Source organism: Pseudopipra pipra, chromosome 2, assembly GCF_036250125.1.
Source record: "Pseudopipra pipra isolate bDixPip1 chromosome 2, bDixPip1.hap1, whole genome shotgun sequence".
Taxonomy (NCBI): Eukaryota; Metazoa; Chordata; class Aves; order Passeriformes; family Pipridae; genus Pseudopipra; species Pseudopipra pipra.
In genome coordinates, this window is record NC_087550.1 from 101,186,161 (window position 1) to 101,214,132 (window position 27,972).

Genomic DNA, 27,972 nt, shown 5'->3' on the forward strand with positions numbered 1-27,972 from the left:
TAAATTACAAAGTGTTATGAAGAAAATTTATTTGGTCAATGAAAGGAAACCCAAACAAAACACCAAATTTTTGACAAAACCCACCAAAAACAAGAGTGAAGACAAATGCATGACAGTTAATAACCCTTTTCCCTCTCCTGTCTCACTGAAGTTTTTCAGACTAATCACACCAGTAATAAGTCCTGGAGACTGGGGGCTTTTTAACATCAGTGTTCAATTTAACTTCATCTTGTCACAACCAAAGTGAAAGAGGTACAACTGACATGGAAATGCTGCTTGGAAAATACATAGTAACTACTAGTAAAAGCAAAGATATTTCAAACTGCATTGCAGACTTGCTTTGTTGCAGCTGGCTGCTGCAGAGGGCACAGCAACTGCTGGTGTGCATTACGAACTACACGTGCCTCAGAGATACTCTGGATACACTGGGAATAAACTGAAGCCAGAATTTTAGTTGTGACCTTCCTCTGCTGCCAGAAAGACAGATGAATATGTCACTATTAAATGAGCAGAAGGTTCTTTGGCCCTGGCATGGAAACGCTGTGAGACAAACTACAGCCCCTCAGCACACAATGAGATGTAGCAGCAGTGCTTCACCGAGAGTCCTTGGAAGTATTCACGGCACCATTTTTTAAGGAGTCATTGTTTTTGAGGGGCCAGTTCTGCCTCTCTTACACAGACCACTTGTGTGCCTCACTCCACCTTGTTAGCTACTAGTGGAGCAAACACAACTGACCAAAAGTAGAGAGCGACAGAAATGGAACCAAACAGCCTGTGCAGACGGATGAGTACACACAGAGGCACATCCACCTGCTTGTGTTTAAGTCTTGTGCATGTTGTGTGCAGGTGAGCATTGGAAAGCTGCACGTAAAACAGACATAGCCTGCAGGGCTACCTGTCTTTCATACCTCCATATACATTGTTCAGATGCAGTCTATCAAAATAATAAGCCTTCTGTAAAGCTTGAAACCTGCCAGATGCTTTTTATTAGAATAGCAAAAATCACTGCATGCACTGTCCCCTATAATGTTGTGTCCTCTTAAGTTTCTCTTCTGCTCAAAAGACCTCTAACAGACAGGACCATATCAGGTTTCTGTCCCACCCTCCCACCCCCTTCATTAAAACATTTTTCCATATAATGTTGCTTTGGAGTCAAACTTCTGTCAGACAAGTATCAGTCTGGAAGAAAAACTTCCTGCGTTATTATAAACCTTTGAAAAAGAATTCAAACGTCTGGGCTACAGTAACTTGATAAGTTGTATCTTGGCCAGTGGGCTCCTGGTTCTCAAAAAAAATCCAAGATTAGCAGACATAACACTTCAAGCTGTGCTATGTGAAACAGGATCCAAATGCTATTGTGTTAAGACTAAAAAATGGGATCACTCAAGTTCCTAAACAGTAAGAGCAGACAATTCCTATGGTCTTTTTCTAATTTGCATAATTTTAAGTTTTCCCAGTTCACTGAGTATAGATATCGTTGTTTCTTGCAAGCATGGTCAAGGCAGGCAGGTATCAAACAAGTAAACACATGACTTAAGACAGGCTTGATATTCCCATCCCTCCTATTACTACTTGACAACTGTATGTGGGTTGAACAGACAGTGAGTATTGCTGACAGTGTAAAAGAAACAAAGGCCAAAGACACACATGCTGTCCTTGCCAGATTCTGCCCCAAAGCCCACCCAAAACCCAAACTGGCAGTTTGTTCTTTCAGCAGCACAACCTGACTGAGGCACAGTTGTGTGTCATGTCAGAGCACAGTCCAGGTACTCACAGCTTAAGGGGAATAATGGGCCAGTATTTGGGCTGCTTTTTGTCACAGTTCCTATCAAAGATAAGCTGCATGGCAGCCTCCATTGCCTGGATTTTGGCAGCATCAGCACCATACAGTTTTTTCATTTCTGCCATTCGCCTCTCCCCAGGCCTTTCCGTCGGCGGCTCCACAGAACGCTCTGTCCTCCTGTGAAGGTCTTGATCAGCCTCCACGTACGGGTCCTCAGCTTCCAGCTGCTGCTGTCTCCCTAGACAAACAAACCATAAGAGATGTAAATTACTAACAGCCATCAGCTATCAGCCAATCATGCTTCAGTTTAGATTTTAAAAATATGACATATTCATATTTTTGCTGGGTCTTAAAAGGCCAAAATTCACACATTCTAGGGTGCAGCTGCGCTCATTTTGCATAAAGACACATTCCTACTAAATATCATAATAAAGGCAGGCTGGAAGAAGTGGGAAGAAAGGAAGAAGACCCTGGAATTGAATCCTAAAATTGTAGCAAACTTCTGTATTAGTACTAGTAAGCAAAAATTAGCACTGCTTCATTTCTTCCCAACATACACATGCCCTGAAAAAAGAAAAAAAACCCAAACAACCAAAAACCAAAACACAATCCCTCTCCCAAAAAAACACAGAAACAACTCAACCAAAAAAATCCCAACCCAGTCCCCCAACCAAAAAAACCCCAAACAAACAGGAGAGTTGCTTCCAAAGTAATGACTTAGTAGCTGAGAAAGGAAATAATGCACAGGACAATGCAACTTTAGCTGAATCATAGCCAAGAGAAAATGTAATCAGTTACTACTCTATGAAAATTAACAAATCGGTCTGTCATGTCTGCCATTAAGTGCATTCAATGAGCACAGCTGTAGGCACTGTGTTTAGTAAACTATCCAACCTCATCCATTTCTCAAGGCTTTCGAAGTTCACAGCTGGCAGCCTTACTCTGTTGCTTTGAAGACAAACGAAACACCACAACATAAATCCTTGCCCCAGGTCTTTTAAAGAGGATTTAAAACAATTTACAGAGGCAAAACATTTGGACCAATCTGTCAACAAAAATTCTCTTTGGTAAGCCCAACTGAGAACTTGATTTTGCATGTCCAAACTTACCTCCACTTCCTGGGTGCTGCTTTGATGAAACAAACAATGCTCTGTACAGTTAAAACAGTGTAGTTCTATACAAAACTCCCCTCTTATCGGGACATTTTTACAAGATGTAGAAAATCACCTGGCAGCTGAACTTCTTTGCCTACCAGTAACAAAGGACTGTCCTCAAAACTGCATAAGTGACACAGTTCACTACTAATGACAGCAGTTGGGTTTTTTAAATAGCAAAAAGGACAGCGTCCACAGGTCAGAATGCATTAGACACACACAGGACATGCTTCTCAGTGTTTGCTGCCATGTACCTCTTCCCTCTTTCCCCTTAAGGCGAAGATTTAGCTTCCACAACGCACATGACATCTGCAAACCCCAACCCAAAGTTAAGTATCCTGACAGATCTGTGTCAAACATCTGCAGTTTATTTTTATACTGGAAAGTACAGTATATATAGCAGCCAACTGCCTGTCAGCCTTCCTAAAGGAATTATCTCCTATACCTCATTCACATAAAATAGATATTTTAAAGAATATAATCAGAAACTTCAATTTTGGGATCTGTTTGTCTGACAGGGACATAGAAAGCTTTTGTCCTGTCATCTGAAACACCATTCACAGTTTTGTGCTGGTCGACAAAGGACAGAAGGCTTTGAGGAGTTATTAGCAATCTGTTCCAGAAAGCCGTTTCTGTGACTTTCCTTTAAGGGCACACCCTGAACTGGCTGCACTGCCAGAATTCACATGGAAACATACATTAGAGTCCATATGTGCTTTTGGAAGAGTCAGATTTATTTGGTGTCAGGCCATTTTAACCAGAAGGTCTGAATTAAAGGAGGAGCTAACACTGTCTGCAGAGAGCTCAGCACTCTTGAGGACAAGGTATAGCACCCAGGCGGTGACTACACAGGTCACTTGTGTCCCATCGAAACCCACTTCCCGGGACACCAATGTTTCTCCACAGCAAAACTCTGGCAAGGTAATGAACTGAACTCGTATTTGTTAACTCTCTTGGGCCACAAAGATAATTCCTTGTACTTCTGTATTGCCCATGGAAATTCTTTATTCTTTAGTTCCACAGCTGCATGCTAGAGACAGCTGCTTCCTCGCTTGCTTCCCATAGAATGCTCTCTGATAGCTCATTGCACACACTAATGCTTTATTATTAAGAAAAATCAATTTCTCTGGAGATAGATAATGAATTCTTCTGTTTGGTAATTAAATAGGTTTGTAGCAGAAGCTTTATGATGGATGAGTGGATTACAGTTTAGGGCACATCAATCTCCATTTTGTAGCACTGAGCAGTTCATAAATCTGCAGATCCTACTAGTAACAATCAAAATAATAATACCAATTTAAATTCCGTTCTCAAAATTACCTGTTGGACATCTGGAGCACATGTTTTACTTTACACTAATCAGATGTACTGCCTTTAACTTTCTAACCTGACTTCTGCTATTCCACAGCTACTGGTTAAAAAAAGTCCCAGAGTGATTGCATTACACTTGCAGACACATAAATCAGGTCTACAGAGTCCAGGCAGAGGCCTGGGACAGAAACTGGCTACAGGGACCCATAGTTTTTGCACCAAAGGCTGAATTTGAGCATAGAACATGACAGCTGTTGCTGGTAATACTACTGCAGCTGTGTGGAACATGTTGCAGTTTCAAATCCGCTATTTGAGGAGAGACACTACTGTGACAAAATCCACAGTCACAGAAAGAATCATAGAATGGCCTGGGTTGGAAGGAACCTTAAAGATCACATAGTTCCATATAGTTCCTGCCATAGGAAGGGACACTTGCCATTAGACTAGGTTGCTAACAGCCTCATCCAACCTGGCCTTGAGCACTTCCAGGGATGGGGCATCCAAAACTTCTCCGGGCAACCCGTCCCAGTGTCTGACCACCTCACAGTTGGCAGCACTATTTGCACTCAAAGACAATCAGAGAAAGAAGTAATGAAACCAAATGCTGCTTTTCCAAAAGCAGTATTTTCAGTCAAACACAGATACAAGGAATAGATAACAGCAGAGAAAGCATTGTCCTGTTGAGATGAACACTAAACTTTCTTTGGTGGGGCAGGGGCTGGAAAGTAGAACTTCTCTAATTTGCAGCAGTCTGGGTTCTTTCCATTACCTTAGAGTTTATTTTAAAAACAATACAAAGCAGTGCAACTTGAGCTAAATATGCAATTACCTCTTCATCGAAAAGATGACAACAGGCAATGGAAAAAACCAAAATTATAAACTGTCTATAGCCCTGAGCCCACTGAGGCAACCAGAATTTCTCTGAAGCAAGGACCAAATACTCATCCATGAAGTAGGTAGCAAGGTTTATTCAAACACGAATTCTCAGCCTGCAGCAATGAAGTCCCCAGCTCATCCTCAGATCAGTTTCACATTCCACATTCACAAGTCATTGTGCTGCCAAGTTATAGACATGAAACAAGTAATTTTTACACAGTTCTAAGTAGTTCCTCCTTCCAGTTCACACAGACTAAAATAAACATGCTTTCTTTTACAGCATTCAGCTTCAACTACTGGCAAGCTTCCCCCAATCATGGAACAGTATTTTGCAAATGGTCACAAGGCAGGCAAGCAGCTGCAGTGGTAATTGGTTCCTGCACAAAGGAAAAGCACTGCTGACGTTTTCCCAGTTGGTCAGTTCCATTTCTTTTCAAAGATGCTCTTTCTCTCTCGAATCTCTTTTCAAAATTAACTTATTCCTACCAAGTCCAGCTCTGCTGGGAAGTCATCATTACCTGGCCAAAACCAGTTGGGACACTTTTTACCAAACACAGTAAATATAATTTTTTAACCATGAAGAAAAAAAGTCGAGATCTATCGTGGTTTAGCCCCAGCCAGCCACCAAGCCCCACACAGCCTCATTCCTCCACCAGCAGGATCAGAGGGAGAATTAGATGGGTAAAAGCTGGAAAACTCATGAGTAGAGATAAACACAGTTTGATAGGGAAAGCAAAAGCCATGCACACAAGCAAAGCTAACCCAAGGAATTAATTCACTGTTTCCCATGTTTGGGCAGCTGTTCAGCCATCTCCAGGACAGCAGGGCACCATCACATGTGAGAGTGACTTGGGAAGACAAATGCCATCACTCCAAACATCCCCTCCTTTCTCCTTCTTCCCCCCAGGTTTATATACTGAGTATGATGTCATATGGTCTGGAATATTCCGCTGGTCAGTTCAAGTCACCTGTCCTGGTTGTGTTTTCTCCCAACCTCCCATGCACCCCCAACTTCCTTGCCAGTGTGGCAGCACAGAAAGCAGAAGAGGCCTGGTCTCTGTGTAAGCCATGCTCAGCAATAACAAGAACATCTCTACATTATCAGCCCTGTGTTTAGCACAAATCCAAAACACAGCCCCATACCAGCCATTGTGAAGAAAGTTAACTCTACCCCAGCCAAAACAAGCATATCTCCTAACCCATACTGCATGCTCAGTGATTCCAGGCCTTTTGAAAGAAAGTTTTGGATTATTGTTTCCCCTCCGCCACTTTCCCCACCTTTTATGGAAGACTTTCAATCTGGTGTGTACGAGCTGAAAATCAAAGTGAACAAATACAGACAACTACCTCTATCCCCAGGGTCTGCCAGAAGCAGGATGAACAGTAACTAGTATATTAACTATTCGCTGCATTTGGGCCTTCATATGCACACAAATGACCTTATATACTTTCAGCAAGACAATGACCTAAGCCCTTCAAGATATAAGCTATTTTCCCCACAAGCCCTTAGCAACTCAGATGTCTTATTTCTCCTTTTTTATAAAAATGCAATTGTCACACACTTGCTGTAAGTTTGATCCACTTAACTTTTCTTTCTTTGTAATATCCTTTGACAAGCTTAAGCAGTAATAAAAAAAATTTCCTCTCCGGAATTTATCCTTTTCTTATTAAAAGAAAAAAACCAAAACAAAACAAGGAAAAAACAACCTCAAAAACAAAATCCAAATAAATTCCCTGATTCAGAAAAATGTCTCCATGGAGAGACTTTGCAACATTAAAAGGACACAGAAGTAGGGAGGGTAATTATCTATGTCGGATTTTTAATGAAAGATTCGTACCCAGCATTGTGCAGTTCCTCGTACCATTTTTAGCTCTCAATATTTATGCATCCAACCCCTAGCTGACTGTAGCCAGTGACCATATGCAATCTGAACACGTTTCTTCTACAGCCAGCCTTCCCCACAGGTCCCTCAGTTCTCACACCCTGCAGTGTGCCATGTGCTGCCCCACACAATGGTAGCTACAGTAAGAGACTTGCTCCTCCTAAGTGTCATATGCCTTTACTGACTTTCAGTTTCTTGCTTAGTTGGCTCATGATTCTTCAAGGAAATACTGCACTTTACTCAGTCCCGATGTGTTTTTTCTTCTCCATGATTTCAGACTGACCTATGCCCCCTTCACACATCTGTTTGCTTACTTCAAGTGATGAATTATTTTCTGTTACTGCTGTGTGTGCACTTTCTGAGCTTTTCATCTTAAATGCTACCTGAGTTGATCTCTAGCAGCCCACACTAACAGAGTTAAAACCACTACCCATTTCTACTGATTAAAAACTCCTAGTTCTCTCTTTGAATGCCACTTCCCACGAGCCTATCTGCTGTGTTAAGTGTTCTGCCCACACAGGATTCTCGCAAAATGCCAGCTCCTTCATCTTCCTAGAAAAGCTAAATACCTTTACCACAAACCTACATAAGAGTTTTCCAGAGGTGATAGAATCAGACCCTTTTATTGTGCCCATACTTACAGGAAGCAGGGACAGCATGGGGAAAAACAAAATCTTTGCCTAAAGGAATTCCAACAAAACAAGGATTTAAATCTGAGGACTTGTAAACAGGATATTCAAGGAGTTTAATTTCTGCAGAGCTCTACAGAGCTCTGGATTTCCAGAGGGTTGACATCTCAAGTACTACTCTTTGTCAAGTGCAAAGATTTGCAGGACAAGAGTTTCCAACAGTGGGAGCCTGCGAGATACAAACAATTGTGACTCACCTCCACATCTGTAAAGATAAAATATTCTTGGTTGCTGAAAACAGCACGGTGTTGCTTACTGGAGGGTTACCTTGGAATACTAAGTAACTTACAGAAACTGTGGAAACATACTGAAAAAAGAAAATGATGATTTTATAGCAGAATGAACAGCCTCATTCTAGGTATAAGTTGGCTTGGGGAAAACAGATTTCCATTTAAACTTATTCTTAAATTTAAAACTTTGTGCTTGCAAAAAATTGATGAAAGGATTCCCCATGACACCATGTAACTTTCCCTTTCCCATTTTTAACAGAAGTCTGATCTCCAAAGACAGTTAGGCCATATCTTGCTATGCCAGCAGTCTCATCTACACAGAAAAATCAAATGCTGTACCTGGCTCGAAAACACTGATTTGGAATAAAAATTATTTCCAGTGCGAGTAATTGCCTGTAATGTTAAGCTTTCAACAGAGTCACAACCACCACAAAGATGCTGAAGGTATTAAAGCCCCAAGTATCTACACTGACAAAATTTCCATCTGCTAGTTGAGGAGGGAATAAGTTAAAAGAAACTGAATATTTCACCACATGTATCTACAAGCAATGCAGTATGCTCAAGAAAAAAAAAAATTTCTGTTGCAGGCTTTGAAGTAAGAGCAGATGTGATTCCTTGGCAAGCTTGTGGCAGTTTGAAACCATGGTTCCGTGGACATTTTCCTTTCCTCAGCTACAAAACCAGCTTATGCAATTTCTGCTCCTCTCCTTCTCCCTTAACTGCATGCTCCAGCTCCCAGGCTGACGTTACAAGGATGACGTTACAACTGTGTAAGGGGCCACACAATGAATCCTAAAAAAAACCCACCAACCCAACCCCCCAAACAAACAAACAATCAAACCCAAACAAAAACCAACTAACCAACCAAACAAAAAAAACACCCCAGAAAACCCCAAATCCAATCCCAACAAGTTATATTTAGTTCTGGTACAGTTCAGTGTCCTGGCAACACTAGAGCAGGATCGAATGTCTAAGAAGAAAAATTGCTTAACCTGGCTTTGGCACCGAGATTGAAGCACAGCCCAACTGAAACCTATTCGTAAGAGCAGGAAATAGTCTCAGGTGAGAGACTGCACTCCCTCAGACAAACTCAGTTGCAAAAGGCTGCCTAAGCAGACAGCAAACAGATTTTACAAATCTGAAGTACTCCGATACCTTCTCTTTCACTGTAACCCAACTTTTCTACACATTTTGAAGAGGACAGCTCTGTAGAAACAGGACAAAATTACTTACCAAGAAAATTACCTTTGAAATAAAAATGAACAGAAAGGAAGGAAGGAAGGAAGTTTAGAACCAAGGTGTTCCATTTTCAGGTTTGCTGCTGAGTGGTATGTATCATTCTCAAGTTAATTAAGCACATGCCACACTGTAATTAATCCGTCTTACCTGAATGTTTTAAAGAATTAATTACCTCATATTATTTTGTTATTTGGGTTAAGTAACTGGCAAGTTTTACAGCTAACAGGAGAATAAAGAGGCCGATTTTTGTTTTAGAAATAGGATTAAAAACTGAGAAGGATTGTTGTGTGGTCTCCAAAACAAACTGCCAACAATCCTACAGGGAAACAATATAAGCCCTCATGTCCATGTTTACACTCGCACTAGGCTACAATGGTTACTGCCCAGCTAAACATCAAATCACCTTTCTTTTATTTTCTTCTCTTACCTTCACAATGAAACCCTTAAAAAGGGATATTCTTATCCCAACCAGAAAATGAACTGAAACAATTAAACCCTATGAACACGAAGCTAGTCCAGTGGATCCTCAAGTGAAAGCCTGCTCTAGAAATTTGAATGCTCTTAATGTAATTCCTAATCAGGCATTCGCTCATCTAGGATAGAAAACACACAGGTGAGCCCAGCGTAATCAGAGTCTGTATCACACCAGAGGCACCAAGGTGTTCAGACTGCACTGGTGCCATCTGACAGAATTAAACTGCTGGGAAGTTGCTGACCGATCACTGCTTAGAAATTAGTACAGGATCAGGCACTGGCAGATGCCTCTAGTAAGGATCAAGTCTACAGCAATAAGACTAAATACAGACCAGCTGACTCTGCACTCCCATCCCCCAAAACAACTCCAATCTGTCACTGATGGCAACAATGCTGATGCCAGACAAAGACAACACTGCTAGAGTAAACAGAAGGATTACTTAAATCTATATATAACTATATCTACACATATATGTATGGCACAGTCAGAGGAGCTGGAACAAGGAAATGTTCAAATTTAAAAGTGCTTCTTTAAAAGCAAACCAGAATGCTGAAGAAACATGAGTTTCACAATAATTTTTTATGGGTACCTTGAATAGAAATTAAGCATATGCACTTGGAAGAACGTGTTTCACGATGCACAGAGCGCTAGACAGCTAAATTATACTGAGTTTGGTGTTCTCAGGAAAATAAAAAGGAAGCAGCCTGTGTTAGTCTTCTAAATGAAACTCACACATTTGAACTTCACACAGAAATTTCTTTCTTGACTACAGCCACAGACTACAGTGCTGAAGTGAAGTTTGGTTTATTGTCTGATATGACGAAGCTATGTTATCAAAAACATTTGAAAAACATTTTTTTGGAGAGCAACCTGTAGCCACGTTGCTGATTTTTCGGAAGGAAGTAGACTATGAACTGACCTTTCAGTTAACTGGCACATCCATAATTTAATATTACCACAGACATGCAGAATTAAATAACAAGGTCTGATCCAGAGAAAATTAATTTCAGCAAGTAAATACGCATTTTCTCCATGCTGCCAGTAAACTGTGTGTGTGCTGCATTTGGAAAGAGATATCTGGAAAGAGGGTCAAACCTAAAGGAATGAGTTAAGCATATCACAACTCGTGAAAGAAAGGGCTGAGGGGCAGCTTTGGAAACTATGACCTTTTCCATTTCTCATTGCTCATTTCAGCACTCTAGTAAATTAAATGAAATATACTTAAATACATGAGGGTAACTGCTATGCCCAGTGTTAAAAACACAACAAAAAACCTTGGGAAAATATGCCAGAGGAAATCTGCAGATGTCCGTCTATTTTACCTTCTGCAAATGGAAAATGTTCGACTTCAGAAGAAATTCCAGGGTTGGGTGCTGGAGCAGAAGTCAGCACTGTCTGCTTTCAAAGAGGCAGCTAGCATCTCACCCTTTAGAAAGTTAAGTTGTACTTCTTAGCACTCAGGAGCTCCACCTCTCCTGTCACTTCAGTGGGATAATTCACACACGAAGCAAGTATTTCAGTGACTTGATGAAGAGAAGACTTTATACAAGGAGAGCCATCAGACTAAAAGCCCATCTAGCCTGACAGTCTGTTCAGGACAGAGGTCAGTACCTAAGGCCAAGAGAAGAACACAAAAGCAGGGAATGCAATTCCCTACGAACCACCAGCATTACCTAGGGAGAAACTGAGAGATCAGAAAAAGGCAGATACTTCTTCCTGCACTCCTCCAAAGCCAGCCAGCTGCTCTGTGATCTACCACCTCAACACTTCCTCCATCAACATGTCACACGATGCAGTCTTCAAAGTCTGGACTCTTCAACATTTTTCAGCCTCCTTCCCATCATACCAGCAGCCAAAAATCCCAATGAAATGACAACTGATGAATTTTAAAGCGAGTTCTCCAACCCTCTGCTCGGCAACCACATCAGAAATTGCAGAGAAATGAAGGTGCTCTGCAAGGCTTGTGCGAAATGAAAGAACAGCAGCATTGGTTTGTTAGTATTTGAACAACCATAAAATGCTGAGGCCCAGCATGTTCTTTGGAGACCTACATTCCTTGGCAAAGTTCCTCCAATTTCTCTGAATACAGAGCTGACTTTCAGAGCAACAAGCACTTCAGCAACTACAAATGAAATTAAACCTAAGAGATTCTTACCCAGTTAATGTGAACAATAACACTCAACAGTGTAACACCCGTGTTATTTATTTCAGTACAAATATTCATTTAAGATTTAGCCTTCACTTTACATTACCTCCATGATTTCAGTGTACCAGAGCAACTTAAGACACATGTCCTTCAAAATATCAGGGGGAAATTCCAATATCCACATAAACAGCTTTGGGTACTTTGGAGGCCAGCACCAGTTGTAACACTGATGAACTGAGTACTTCATAGGGCCACAGCACAACTGTTTCTTGGTATGTTGCCATGTCAACCTTCTCTATTTTCCTGAGTGACAGGGAAGTGCTATTACTCCTGTATCACACCTCCAAATAAAAAGAAAATGGACACAAATTCATAGAGCAGGAGGTGCTTTAGATTCCTTGGAACAGGCTTCACAGTAGATCACATCACAAGGTGCCATAGGGGCTCAACTCAGGCCCTGAGAAGACAAGAGGGACAATGTTCCCTCAAATCTTTGGGTTTAAGATGCATCATCCTTTGGGTATAAATGGGTATACCTTTGGGTATAAATGACTAGCTTCCTTCTTCCTGGAAGGCACGGTTGGAAGAGAAAGATTATTACTTTGGATATTAGTTTCTAAAATTCCACATATGTTGAAAGCTTTGTGGATCTAGCCCCAGGTGGCACATCCAAGGCCATGAGGGAAACCTGTACAGGCCACTCAAGTCTCAGATGGGTGGTGTAACAGCCTCTGCCTGTCTCTCTCACTTGATTTTGAGCATGAGAACTGAGTTTTGAAAAGACCCAGGCAGATGGAAGTCTCCAGACTCTCAGTTTCTGCCATCACAGCACCCACTCTTCCCTAATGATGAGGGATGTGAATTCCATCTGGATGCTTCTGATAAAACTAAGGCACAGTAAGAGAAGCTGAAAACCAAACAGTGCCTCTGAAGTTTTGGAATTAACAACACTCCATTAAAATCAGCAGGTGTAAATTATATGTCTCCAAGCAAATCTGTACAAGAGGTTTGCTTTATAACAGAGAGACCAAAAATGTGTAATGCTTGAGGTATTTTGCTGCCATGCTCTGTTGTAGCTTCTGAGCAGATTTCATAGATAATGAGCACAGAAAGCAGACATCATCATTACATCCATTTCTACCTTGGTCTCTGACATTTGCTTTTCTCAATTACTCCAGTACTGAACACCCTGAAACTTCAAACACTCTTTCTACAGCAACAGTTCCCCCAGGTAGATACCAAAATAGGTTGTATTAATTCATAGCCCACACTGTCACTGTTCACTTATGAGGCTGAACGTATCACATTAAAGGCAGATGAATTCGGATTTATTAGCAGAAAACTGAGACAGAGCTCTCTCCTAAGTAAAATCATTTAGAGATCCAGAAATTCTGCATGTGGCACCCGGATGGAACCAGTAATTGAGAAATTTAGGGAAAAAGGAAAAGTGCATAAACTGTGAAGATAGACTGCCCTAGTCAAGCGATTAGCACAGAGATGCTTTTATGCCACTTTTCTCTAGAGCTGTGTCTGTCAGCATGGTCTCACCTGCTCTTTTTCCACAGCAGCTGCAGCTGCTTTCACAGGCTCCCCTGCAGGGACAAAGAATGAAGGGGAGACTAGAGGAGCCACTCAGAGCAGCTGCAGATGCTAATGGAATAAGCAAGCAGGCAGACCTGCCTTCAAAAAATTACCAGGACCAGTTCCGAGTGTAAGTAGTGTCTGCATCTTCCCACACTAAACTGTTCCCATATGAAGCAATCCTCCAAAACAGCATTCTGAAAGCTATTTTTGCTTTTACAATAAGACTGGGGACGGATTCATTCTTCCACACGTGGCCTCTCAGTCCTGGGGCCCACCTGTTGGTTCTTTGCCAAAACTTTGCAGGGGCCAGGTATGTCACAGCAATACCCTCAAACCCTGGAAGCCCCACGGACACAAAACAGGCACTGACACTCTGCTTATCTCATCTAAAACTGAATTACTGCATGTTATTTTCTTTGTAAACAGAAAGTTCCAATAGCTAATGCATCAGAGCAAGCTACTGACCTATTTCCAGGAGATCCTTCTGTGACCAGCAACTATGAAGAAACAGTTATCAAAAGCAGCTCTAGCACATGGATGGTGAGGGGGACAGCAGCTGAGAGGAGCAATGACCTGTCTCTGTTCTGCACATCTTATTCCCATATCTTCAAGACAAGTCCAGCCAGAAGGAATTTTACCACAGCACTGATTTAGCAAGAACAGCAACAATTCAAGTTTACCAGACTTCTCTTATTGCCTTATGAAAAACTTCGGGATAATAGCCCTCTGGGAGACAGGGTAGCTCCAATCCTTTATTTGTTCAGCAAAGATGTCAACAAGAAGCGTTCTGGGCACAGGAATAACATGTTAAAGTCTGTAAAGAACAATTCTCTCAGATCATATTGTTCATCCTTCTACCACTTGAGGTTTTTGCTTACTTCCTGCTGAGGTACTCAAAATCCCTTATAAAGATGAATAAATTGAACCTCTCGAGAAGTCACCTAACATATGTACCATCTCACTATAATAACAGGAACACAGCAGACTGACAAAGGGTGACAATTTCAGACACAAACTCCTGAAGTGTAATACATACATATTAGGACAGCATTCTTCATTTCCTTTAAATGTAAGAGGAAGTAAAGGCATTTGACATCTTGGCATTCCTCTTAAAGCAATGTCTACACTACAGTTATACTGAACCACATGAGCTTATTTTCCCACACTCCTAGCATTAACCTGCTGTAACTCAAATACCAGTACTCCACAGCATGCTTAGGGAGAACTGAGACCAATACAGCCATTGGCAGATAGGGAAGTGGCATTCCAGGCCCAGGCTCCACCCAATGTTCCACACTGCACACGAGAGATTAGTCCACAACATCCCCAGATGCCACCTACTAGGAGCTGAAACGTGCGGCATCCCTTAGCAGCAAAACAAGAAGCCTGGCCTTGTACTGGTCGCCAACACTGTCAGTCTCAGCCTGAGGCACATAAAAATAAGAAAGACTTTACATATAATTTCCAGGTATATATATATAAACTGCCACGCAACTCTCCAGATCACACAGCAGAGGATATCCACGTGTCACTGCACTTGGTCCAGTGACACCAAAAGCGCAGTTTCCTCAAGCTTTATAGTGTCTCTTTTCCATTGCTTCCTGCAGCAGCAAGTACACCTGTCCAGCATAACGTCCACTTGCTGCAAATGTGTTGGCTTGATAGGAAAGACACAGGGTCACACAGCAATTATACATTCTCCTAAGCTCAAATGCTGTCCCTAGCATAAGATCCAAGGACATTTTCTTGACTATCATATATTTTAAGAATGGCTGCGTTCCCAAATTGATACTCTTATTACAAAGAAAACACTGTCTATCATGAAATGGATATAAAACTGTGCCCAACTGTTGCTCTCCAACTGCAATTCAGACCCTTTAATTTTGCAAGTACTGACAGGTTTTTAATATTAAAGCAGTGAAAACTGTGGGACTGTTCCTTGTTTCTCTAGTAAGGAGGCACTTTCTCAGCTCTTGGCTGCCAGTACCAAATAACACAGCCTCTACACTGGACACAGTGTGTGCACTTGACAAGATTCTGCTGCTACACAGTAAAAGGTTCAATCATCAAGATCAGAGTGTGGTACAAAAGGAGTGATTTTCACATTTCTTCTTCAGCTCGCATAAAAACATGTTTCAAAAGCATCTCAAGCACCCACACACATTGCAGAGAGCGCTCTTATTTCACAGGCATTTCTCAGAAGCTTCAGCAACTCAACTTCTAAAGATTGTGGTGAAAGTTCATGCCAAACAAAGCTTTTTGGCAGTCAAAAAGTTTGTCAGCCAAGGCTGATAAAGTCAAGGAAGTTGATCAGATATTTGTAAGTTCACCATCCATAATGCTTGGACAGCTTAGGGCAGGGAGGAAGAAACAGAAATGATGGAGACCAGGAATTTGTAGTTCAAGAATTTGAGCTACAGTCTGATGGAGAAAAAGACAAAACAGGACAAAAATATTTACCAAAAGCAAAGGAAAGAAGGAAAACATACTTGCAAACTCCTTGAATCAAAGTCTTTTTTCCAAAGCTGCATGCAGGCCTTAAACAAAACCAAGAGCTTCACGAATCTGGTACAATTCAAACAAATTTCAAAACACAGAAAATTCCATTACTCCCTCTTCACAAAAGAGGCAGTGGCAACTATGATCTTTCAGAGAAAAAGAAACTTGAGGGAAAAAAAACCTACAAATTGCAGTTTTGAAAGAAACATCTTCATCCACCACTTCCTTTCATTTTTTAAAGAAAAGTTTTCCATTTAGCATGAAAATTTTAAGTTGAGACAACGATATTTTTGGGAGAAGCTGGAGGGTATGTGTGGGCAATACAAAAAGAAGCTTTAATGGAAAAAACTATTCAGAGCATTAACAAATGACAGACTATTATCCTTCAGTAATGAACTGACATGATGGTACTTTCCCTTCCTTTTCTTTGTTTTTAAATAAAGGACACTGTCTCGTTTCCTGTTAACTACTACAGAATGGTTCTCAATGTACTCGCAGTGCTGTACTCACCCAACTACAGTGTTTTCTCTTTTATGTAAAAGGGAACAAAGAAAAACTACATAAGGACAAACTACGTTTCAAAAGCTAAATTTAAAAGTGTAATAAATATGTGCAATTAGACATTTTACAGAATTGTTAGGCTTGTGAATCTTCCTTTCTTGGTTTCTGCCCTTTCAATTCTTGCAAATATAAAAGGCAACTTACTGCATTCTGTCCTTTACATCCTGGATGCTTGGAGAATTTGGTACCCTGCCTAGGTTTGACAGGTATGGTAACCCAGGATAACAACTTCATGCTCTCCGACAGCCAGAGGGAAGACTTTTAAACGCAACTAAAAATACCCCCAAGGAGCATAGTCTATTAGGATCCCCAGTTACATGAAGAACCAGAACAACAGACTAGCCTGACAAGAAAATCCTCTAAAAAGAGAAAATCACTATTATGATTCTGTATAATTATGATTCTGTATGAAGACACAACCGAAGAGGAAAGGAATTAAAATTGTCTGTAAGGGATTTTAACTAAATGTACCATATATCTAGATAAGTTTGTGGTGCATTAGTATGTCTGCGTTCATATAGCCTCAGCAAAACTATGTTCGCAATTACTTCTGGGCATTCCAGGAACATGTAACTTGACTGCAACACATGACATGAATATAAAAACTAGTAAGAATTTGACATGAATTCAAGGCAAAAAAGAAGAGATTGTTTTAAAAGAGGTTGCTTGTGAACTATATCACTGCAGAAGTGTTAAATCATGCAGCAAGTTTGCCAAAGCCCTTACTTTGCAAGTCAGCCAATCACTGCAAATGCCCACTGTGAAAACAAAACAATTGCTTACTGCAGTAAGGAATCTGCTTGTTCTTCAAGTCTGCGGCAGTTACTAAAAAATGAAATGCACCTGAAGTTTTCTTCTTTGGCTAGTCTGACACAATCGCTTTCTTATCTCTGAAACTTTTCTCTTTGCAGTTAGCATTAAGGCTTGTATGTCACTATCCAGGTACAAAGGTCTTTCATAGAACCAGAGAATCATACAATCACTAAGGTTGGAAAACACCTCCAAGATCTTCGAGTCATCTCATTGCCACCTACATCTCAGGCTTATTTAAGTTTTTTACAGTTAAAGTTTGCAAGATCTTATCCTCTGATGTCTGTGATCACATTCACTTCCAGCAGGCCCTAGATCAGGCATTGTAAGTGAAGAGTCTGACATCAGCTAGTATTCATTTTAGTCTATTTGATTATCCTTTTACATGCTGACGAGATGTGGATCATGTGTGGGAACCAACTATATCTTACTTGGAAAATCTGGACTCTCACTATGCGTGTCCAAAACACCTGCATTAATGCTGTGTAGTATTTCCTAATTTTTGCAGGGCTTGAAAAACGCCAGACTAACAGAACTTATCCTTCACAAAGATTAGTATCCCCTTCCTTATGTGCCAAATTCCATCTTCTATTTGTCCCATTGCTGCTTTTTTCCCATGTAAGTTGCAGATAAACATGTATCAAACTCTTGCAAACTCTTCTTTTAATGGAAGAGCAAGCTGGGTGTCTTTTCTCAAGTGAATATCAAGGAGCAGGGGTCAAAGGCTATGAATTCCACCTGGAGCCCTTTATTTATGCCAGAGGAAGAAAACATGAGGCACAGCCTTCCCCTTAATGTTCCCTAAGGGCTGGCTTACACTTCAACTGATCATCAAGATCTCTGTTGGTATTCCACTTTGACATACTCAAACATTTCCATTCTCTTCAAAGAATATGTAAAACTCTTACCTCACCATCACAAATGCCTCTTTCAGACATGGAGGCCTAAATTTCAGGCACTACTGAGGTTTACAGTGCCCAAGTTTCTCTACAAATCTGCTCCTCAGGTAGAGGAGGCAGCCCAGGACATGCAGTTTGGGATTAAAAGGAAAAAGCATTAAGGAGAAAATACTGAAATAACCATGGATTTCTTTTGTGGATGCATTATCTCCACCTTCTCAAGCATCAATACAGAATGACAACTGTTCTTCTGCACAATATGAAAGATATAACATGATAGCATCATTATGGATCACAGCTTAATGAACTTCTACATTTAATTTTGTTCATAAACAGCAACCAGGAAAATTAGTAAAACTACCTCTTAAAGTACAGTAGTATTGCCTTCGACTCCATACAAGCTCACTTCCACACCATCAGGGAAACAATGACTTTCCCCTGCTCCTTGGTGCTTATGTTTTTCTTTGAGAAACTTCAACAGAATAAAAAATTTATTCTATTTTCCTTTTCCCTTACGATGCACGAAAAAATTATTTCTGAGCAAGATTATAATGTATTTTTAATTACTCACAAAATTAGCATTTAGATAGCACCATTCACCTAAGACTTCTGTGGCACTTCTAAATTGCAATTAAATCAAGTACTTGTTTACTTTTTCCTGCTTTGAGGAATTATAGACAATTACTTAGTACTATCCTCATTTTGTCAGGGAAGCTACTAAAGAAACTGAGGCATGCAGTAGCTGAAGACCAGAGCCCACTTACATTTGCACGAAGATCTGCAACAGTGACACTGAAGTGAATGCAGTTACACTTATGCAGAAGTAGGTTGCTACGTAGCACCCAGCAGAGACCTAATCCTTCCAAACGGCTCCAAGTACCACTGTGGTGGAAGGAAAAGCAGTAAAATCTGTATTCTGAGTCACAAACCTCTTCCCAATTCACCTGCTCATCACAAAGAACTAAATCATATTTTTAGCAAGAGCAGCCAGCAAGGGGTCAGGAAGAGATTAAATAGCTATACCAAGGTCATACAGGATATTTGGAACAGAGAACATCTCTGAGCCCAGATCTCCCAGTTCCCAGTATACCACTTTAATCACTCGCATACCTTTAAACACCACTAACCATAACAATCAAAATAAATCCAAAGAAAATGTTCTGCATTTCCAGAAGCAGCCCAGCATCTTAAAGCATCATGTACCTCATCAAAGGAACATTTACCCAGAGAACACCAAGTTGATTCTGCAAAAGCATGATGAGAAAGGGATTCATGTCAGGCACTACAACGGAGCTCCTTAACTCACCTTCCTCTGCTAACTATATCAACTGTGCATCATACTGATGAGAAGTATGAAGTTAGGCTGAATTGTTTCAGCTCACTGGATACCTTCTAATCAAAGAACTTAAAATAAAACCATTTCTGTCTTTCCCTCCCAATCACTGCCTTTATTATACCTTTCTAGAACATTTTCTCTTTCAGAGAAAGCTCTATTAAGCATTCATTCTGGGCATTTACTACCGGAATCATGTGCGAAGAGTTATTTTCATCATTCTGCTTTCTTAAAAGAGCATGATAAATTTGCCTGCAACATCTGTATATGAGTAAAGTGTCAATGAAGTACAGCATAATCCTTTATTTCTTTTAAGGATTTCACAGAAACGAGATGACCAATACCTCTGAGGATCAAGACCTGAGAAAAATCTTAAGTCTTTGGCTTACAATCCCTCCTAAAGGACCTGGGTCCAGATCAAGATGCGAAACAAAGAGAAACTTGTGGTACAGTACAGAATGAAGAGGATGCAGGGGGAGAAGAAAAGGGTCACGAAATTTTACTGTCAGGTTAGCCAAAGAATAACAAGCAAAATGGCTGCTCCACATTATAAAATACACTGAGGCTTACTCTAGGGTTCAGTGATGTAATAAAGCATTTCCTGTGGGTTCCCCTCTCAGAAATACAGCATGCTAACTAGATTTAACCGTAAAAACACTGGTTTTTTTCTTCAGCGCTGAAGATTAATACTGTCCTCTGAACAAATGCGTTATTCTCTTCTTTGCAGTCACAATTTTCTCTCTCTCTCCCTCACCAAAAAACTTTCAAGCATTTTCACAGATTTATTTCTAATAAATGGTACTGAAGCGCAGCCATCAGTTTTGCCTGCTTCATTCTGCTTGGCTTCCTCACTTGCAGTGCCTATTTCTGAGAATTCTTGCAAAACCTGTAAAAATTGAAACCATCCAGCACTTGGTGCTATGGCCATCAAATACCAGAAAACACAGAACAAGTATGGACTTACGCAGCTCTTCCCGGTGCCTCTCTGTCTCTGCAAAAAACTGGCGAAGCTCCTCTGTGATCTCCATGTTACTCAAGTCATATTCTATCTCCCCTTCAGACTCGGAGCCTTCTTCCATTTCGGAGTCCCTTTCAGCATCCTCCTCCATTTCAGAGACTTCTTCAGCATCCTCCCTCCCTCGGTGAGCACCTGAGCACTGCTGAGCTCCCCCACCATACAGAGCTACGCCATGTGGTCGACAGCTGGAAGAATAGTTTCGGGTATGTGGGAGATCATTCCCATCCCAGTCTGAGTAGAGGCTACTTGGAGAGGCTGCAGGAGGATGCCATGGTAGGTGATAAAAGGACTCCATGGCTTTCCTGTAGGCTTTCTGGTGCCTCCGCATCCAGCGCATGGCTAAGTTATAGTGCTTCCAGTATCTCGTGTACACCTTCTGAGAATACCACGGCTCGGTGTCTTCCTGTGGCCAAAACATGGGGGAGAGGGAAAGACAAAAAAAAAAATGAACTCCCCCTTTTATTTTTTTAATAAAGAGCCACAAACAAAGAGAGAGAGAGAAAAACAATAATTAAGGGAGAAACACTGTAAATGCAAGCACAATTCTGCCTTTTAACCACTAGTAATCCTTTACCTATGATAAAACATGCACACTTGAAAAATGACAACACAGTGCACATGCATTACTTCCTACACTTCATTACTCCTACAAGACTTTGTTTTTGCATCAACATAACTACCAGTGAAGAACTAGCAATAGAGGAGTTGTAGTATCCAGAAGGTATTTTCCAAGTGTTCGTGCTACTACAGTGGGAATCAGTTCTTTTTAGGGAATGTGCTGTGTGCATATATTCCACAATTCCTTAGCCACTCGCGTGAGTTGTAAGAACTGAATCATTCCAAGGTGTAGGTATTACAACCCACACCTGATTTCCAAATCCGCAGACAGAAAACACAAGAGATTAAAATTCCTCCATATTAAACAAAGGCATTCATTTTATCCAGTAACATACTTCCTGCCTCTGCCTGCCAAAGTTTCTCAGAAAAGGTCAAATGGCAATTCAGACAAGTTCATATATCCATCATGGCCTCGATCAAAAACAAGACTGTATTTGGCCAAATGCAAGCTGCCAGCAAATCTCCCTTTTGTGCTCATCAGCAATCAAAACATGAAAAGAGGTAATAAAGTGTCACTGATAAAGCAGGGAGAAAAACAGCTCTATAGAATGAAACATACTGTAACACACCTTCTCCTGTCTTCCAGTAAATCTTAGTTTTCCTGAAAAAAACCAGTTTTACGCTGTTCAGATTTCACCTCACCAGCAACTACAAAGCCCCACAGTTCCTCTAGCCTTAAGCTCCCTTCATACAACCCATTTCATCTCCCTTCTCATCCTGCTCTCAAAAAGTGTAATAATAAAGGATCTTAAAAGACCATAAAGTAAACTAAACAGCAAATCTTTTTTTTTCCTTCCCCCCACATCCTAATTTCCATAGAAAATCTTATATCTGGGCTAAAATGGAAAGCCTGTACTTCAAATTGGAAAATTTTAATTAAGTCATATTTTGGCAAACACTCAAAACTATGGCAAGATTAACTGAGGTTTTCAAAGATGAATGTGACATTTACAGTCCTTTATTAAGTTTTTTTTTTTAAAGGACATACAAGACAAAAATCTTTAAGTCTGTTCTCTTGATCGGCACCATTCTATAGTCTTAAAGAATGATTCCTTGGGAAAAAAATCCCAAAGCAAAACAGAAAAAACAAACCCAAGAAATACTTTCCGTTTAATGCTAACACTATCAAGAAAGGTTAACTTAGCTTACTTACATTTGTTTTCACTTTCTGCTTCTCAGGTAATAATGCAAATGAGTTTGGAATAATAATTGTAACTCCCATGCTGCCACATTTCTGCAAAATTGAGTCCATTATCCCAAAAGAGATCTATAAATGCTATCTCTTTTTAAGGTCATTGCTAAGTGCTCTCAGAAACAAAATACCTTCAGCTAACAGACTACATAGAGAAAACCCACCACAACAAACTTACGTTCCTTAAGATATTTTGATCAAAAACTACAACCTATTTGTGAAGGGCTATGGAGCTCAGATACATAATTTAAAAGTGCATACAACTTATCTTTCCTGAAAAGTAAGAATTCACGGAGCTGAAACTTCATTGTTAGTCTCCTCTTGGTCTAACATTACACAGCTACCGGACCATGAAGTTTAGATTATTTATTCCCAATGAGTGGGTACAAGAAAAGCATCTGCCTTCCATATGGAATTTCTTCATTCTTAATCATCCAATTATCTAAAAGCTAGGATGAACTATGTTTTAATTACTGTTTCCCTTTGCTTAAGAATGTCACACTGACTCCTCATCCTTCAGCAGACAGATGAGAATGTCCTGTTATCAAATCTAACACATTCACAGGTTATTTTTAAAACATTTTGTCTATTTTATACCTTAAATATTAAAATACTTTAAAATCCAGTTTTGAAACACCATAAAGCTTGACAAAAGCAGGTATCTCCTACATTCTGTGTATCTCCAAAGAAGACAGTACATTCTTTTAAAGCTCAAAAATCTTCTCCAGTTCTTTTACAATGTTTCTAAAAAGGGCATTGATGACCTTACTGCAAGCTCTGGAATCCAGCTGGTTGATTTGTCTAGCTGACTAGTTCCAGTTGTTAATTTAGGGGAAAGAAAGACAAAAAGCCAGTTCATGTAGACAGAACTGTGATCCTGGTGCTTGTCCAACTACTTTTTGTGGGTTTTTTTTGTTGGAAGCGACCCTTGAAAATCCCTCTTACATCTGAATTTTAAAAATACATCTGTTAAAAAAGAAATTACAGAGATGTTTCACATTGGGGTGGAAAAGGGAAAGGAACACTTTTAGTCTAACTCAGTTCTGTGTCTGTGCTTTTTCAGCTGTGGAATAAATGGAAATAAGAGATTTCCTCAAGGAAACAAAAGCTATAAATCTAAGGCAAATGATCAGAGTCCTCTGTTATTTTCCTGTTATGTCTCTGGAGTCTTCCCAGGAGTACACAAATCACTCATTGTTGTAATCTGAATTCTATTTTCAAAGCAATTTAGCTACTTTCACATCTAATTTTTACACGTCTGCATTCACAGTTCAATAAGTGCTTGTATGCATTTTGTATTTAAATGTGACTAAGCTGTAACACAGAAACCCATAAAGACCTCTTACCATCTCCTGTAGAGTTTGTTCTGGTGATGATCAAGTTGAACTAGAAAAGAAAACAGTAGCTTTTTAATTCGTAATATATGTATTAAGATTGCCACAGGCACTGAATATAGTTTGTTGTATTTGAGTACTATGGCCTACAACTATTAAACATACCTTCTCTGTTGTGGCTAGTTGAAGTCTCTCATTTATATATTTTGATTAACATCAGTAAAAATCCCATTTCTTAAAATTACCCATTACAGTAAGGAAGGTAAAAGGGAGCCTTCCACACAATGCAGCCTAAAATGCCGCGACTGATCACTTTTCCCATTATCTTTTTCTTTTCTATTTTTCTCCCATACTTCATGCTTCTACAACCTTTATTTTCCAAATTAATACCAAACAAAAATTATACACTTCAAGGAAACACGCCGTTCTCCCTTTTTCGCGGTGTCTGCACAGGGGCTTGTACAAAAGAAGCAATTGCCATTAAATGTTTCAATCCATCTTGACCACACTCAAGCAATAGATTTCTGCTTAAGCCTGTGGTGCACTTATAAACTTCATACACTCCCCTATTTCACTTTTTTCTTTTTCAGCCTCTGATCCTGCCTCCCATAAAGAAAACACAAGTCAATTCAGATTGCAGCCACATTTTTTAAATGGGAGGAAAAGGCTAAAAGGAGAGGGGCAACCAGATGAAGGGGACAAAAAAGAAGGAAAAAGGGAGGAAAGAGGGAGAACATAACATCTACAACCACCAGGCGAGATTTTTAATTACCAACATTTTCACTGTGATTTACCAGTAGGAATCAATGAGAAATATTCTGGATCCCCTCCCTATTTGGCAATTATTTTATTACATTAAGACATTAGCTGTTTCATCCACATATTTCTCCTGATACTCTCACCCCAACTTGAACTTTGGTAGGTGAGTGCCAGTGAAAGGTAAAAGAAACTCAGTATATTAAAGTACCTATTGCTACGGCTAAGAAATGGTCAAATACTCTTCCCAGAAACACTGGAATACTGCCAAGACAGCACTTAAAACTGCTGTAGATTTATAAAAGCATAAAAGTATGATTTTTCAAAATGCATATGAGTACAGTACATACACCAGTTGCATTCTGCCTCATATGTAACAATACTGATTAAAGAGCAGCTTTTTGCCTCACACAGTCAAACTGTGTGAAAGGACAGTGGGATGGGCTTTATCCAAACAAAATGCAAATCATGTGGCGATCACAAAGGCAAATTTCTGTCCTTTCCAAAGCCCACATTAAGCTCAAACTCACAAATCCCTGGTAACACCAACCTAACTACAAGAAGCTCTACATACATGAGCAGTCCCATTGCAATTGATGGGACAACTCATGCCAGCAAAGGCTGAAGATCCAGGCACTCTGATTCAGGCAACCAAAGCAGGTGAATTCACTTTATTCTCTCCTGCCTGCTTGGAGGAAGAAGGAAACCTAGCACTGAGGTCACTGCAAAACACTTTGATTACCTGTAAGACTTGAAATCCACACATGCATAAAAGATCCCTGTGCCATCTCTGTGCATTTCAAACATCCCCTTCTAACAACAGTCCTCTTCAAAACTTTTATCTCCACTCTCTCATGATGTACACATATACTTTTTGTCTCTTTCCCACGCACATCTGGATGCTGTAAAGGTTGCCATAATGTCTTTTTCTCATACTTAGAAACCTAAGCCCATGCAGCCGATTCTTTCATTTTCCACTTCAGAAAAAGGACATGTTTAACTTTCATGTTCACTCTAATTCCTACATGACAAAAAATTCTTTGAACTAGCTTCAGCATAAACAAAAATCAGGTTCGAGTTTAATTATAGCAGTAAGTGGTGAAGTCTGATACTCTATTATTAATACACAACATGTACATATGCTTTCTGAAAGGGAAGGAGGGGAAAAACCCTGGTAAAAGTATCCAGCTTTATTAGTTTACCAAATAAGAAAAACCTGTTTTGCCAAATACAGAAACTTTAATTATTTTCCTAAATAATTTATGAAACATTAGGCTACAAATATAAATCAGAGAAAAACAATGCTGCAAGCCTGGACACTAAATTAAAAAATGAGTTTGCTTTATTTTCAGCTGAATTACTCTTCCAAAACAAACTATATAAAATCAGAAACATGACAAGCAGCAGAAAACAAATGTGATAGTCTACTTCTATAACTTACACTTTTAAAAATAAAATATTGAAGCAATTGAACATATGAAATTCACCAGCAACTGTAAAATTTAAAATGAGGAGATTTGTTTGCCTATGCCGCTCCTTAATGATGGAAATTTTTTATTACTATTATTTACTTCCTTTGCACATTTTTAAAGTATTTCTCCATTGATAATTAACCAGGGATGTACTCCCTTTCATCAAAACACGCCTGTCCCCTTGCCAGCTTGAGGCAAGTGAGCATCAGTGAAAATAAACAAATCTGATCAAAGCAATGACAGCATTTAATTTCTTTGGAGTCAACAGAAATTGAGACCATGTCTGTCATATCGTGAGACACAACTACGACACACTGGAGTTTATAACTTAGTAAATAAGTCACACTCTGGGACCACTCTGGGACTAGCAGTGTGCTGGATCCAGCGCTGCCACACGGTGGCCACGCTGGAGGTGACAGGGACAACTCACAGCTCAGTGTGAGATCGGCGAGGGTTCAACTATTCAAAACACTGATCAACAAAAGATTAATTAATTAACCTGTTGCATGGTGTTATGTCATTAAATTCAGCAGGTTCCAAAAAACACATTTACAGAAAGCTTTCCTGAAACCACCAACTATGTTTGAATCAGAAATGCCCCAAACAACAGAGAGCTGACCACCCCCTCAGCCCACTGCTGCTTTTGTCCCTGCTGTGAGGCGTCTTCAGTCAGGCCAGAGCTGTCCCTAACTCAGCATCCAGCTTCTGGTAATGGTTAGGTTAGTTAAGAGATGCACAGTAAAACGTGACACTAGAATATGCATACAGGAATTACTTTTCCAGGTACATTTCTCCTGATTTCAGCAAGTGTGTGCATCCTCCCATAAACACTTATTTAATTTTATACTTCTGATGCTTATTCTTGGTGTAAAATTACCAACAGAAGAGGGAAATGTCTGAAAAGCAGTTTGACATCCCGTGCTTCAGATTAATACTGTGCATTGCTAGTCTGTGACGTTAACTTTAATACTGAAGCGCCCTAGTTACAGCCATGGAGAAATATAAGCCTGTGATTGCTGAGACAGTTGGCAGCAAAAGTTATATCCCTTAAAAAAGAAGGGGCAGAAATTCTCAACACTATACACTGCATTCTTGTTTGGGAATGGCAGTAAATACAAGACTTGTCCAGCACTTACAGCAGAGTTACAGCTGCTTCTCATCCCAACAGGAGCGCTGTGAAGACCCACCTATCACTATGATGTTCACACGAGTCTCCTTACAACAACAGCAGCAATTGCTGTGGATGGAAGGGATACAAATCACACATAAGGCAAAGTAATGTTTTCAAGCTTTAGCTTATTTATTATGGCTCTTTTGGCCCGAGCAGAGGCTAAGACAGTGTAATCATCTGTGGCTACCCAAAAGAGGGTCTTTATTCTCTGAGGTCCAGGACATAAACCCGAAAGCTATTTGGGCCAAAAGTCAGAGGTTAAAAGCAAAGTGCTAAAAGCTGTACAACTATCAGTAGCCCCAGTAAACTTATGTTTCGTGTATGGCCGGTCAGTTTAGCTATAAACAAGGGGAAGAATGAAACCTCGCCACTACATAGTTCATTTCCTGGTGGCACACGTGCCGTGACCAGACTCTGGCCAGTGACTCTAAGGCTCACAGAAGCGATGGGCAGCTCTCGCCTCTGCAAACAGGGCAAACAATTATACCCGAGAAGTATGGAACAGGAACATAGGCCTTGTGCCCCGGCCCCAGCGCACAGAGCACCGCTCTCGCCCGAGCTTCCTCACCGCCGCCCCGGGACCGGGGCCGACATGCTGCAGAGAAAAGGAACGGAAAAGCCCCGCGCCCGTACAGGTGCCACAACGACCGCTTGGTGCCACAACCACCGCCTGGTGCCACAACCACCGCCTGGTGCCACAACCACCGCCTGGTGCCACAACCACCGCCGCTCCGCCCCGCCAGGCGCCCGGGCTCTCACACCTCCCCACGGAGCCCTTGGCTCTCTCGCTCCCGCCGCCACCCTCCGCCATCCCCGCACCCACCCGGGCAGCCTGAAGCTCTGGCGGGCGAATGGAACCGAGCAGGGCCGGCTCCAGCGTTCCCTCCCTCCCTCCGTTCCGGCGGGGCCGAGCGCAGCTTCCCCCGCCGCTTCCGCCCG

The 27,972-nt window shown here is 40.7% G+C and overlaps 1 protein-coding gene across 3 annotated transcripts; it reads right to left on the reverse strand.

The window, feature by feature from the left end:
* Positions 1–12: 12 nt before the first annotated feature.
* On the reverse strand, positions 13–27,972 carry GEMIN8 (gem nuclear organelle associated protein 8). Of its 3 annotated transcripts, none has more exons than XM_064646653.1 (5): positions 27,857–27,957; positions 27,050–27,099; positions 23,647–23,686; positions 20,437–20,893; positions 13–2,021 (listed from the first exon to the last, which is right to left on the reverse strand). In XM_064646653.1, exons 3-5 carry the CDS (start codon positions 23,647–23,649, stop codon positions 1,771–1,773), a joined length of 711 nt encoding a protein of 236 aa, XP_064502723.1. In that variant the 5' UTR covers positions 23,650–23,686; positions 27,050–27,099; positions 27,857–27,957; the 3' UTR covers positions 13–1,770. The 3 variants fall into 3 exon arrangements, with proteins under 3 accessions (XP_064502723.1, XP_064502722.1, XP_064502720.1); XM_064646652.1 differs by having other exon boundaries at positions 26,999–27,099; XM_064646650.1 differs by lacking the exon at positions 27,050–27,099 and having other exon boundaries at positions 27,857–27,972.

Bases quoted from the DNA above. Each gene is read 5' to 3' on its own strand.
- GEMIN8 (XM_064646650.1), bottom strand. The intron at 2,022-20,436 runs GTAAGTCCATAC...TTGTTTGTCTAG, and splicing joins GAGGCACCGGGAAGAGCTGC to GGAGACAGCAGCAGCTGGAA.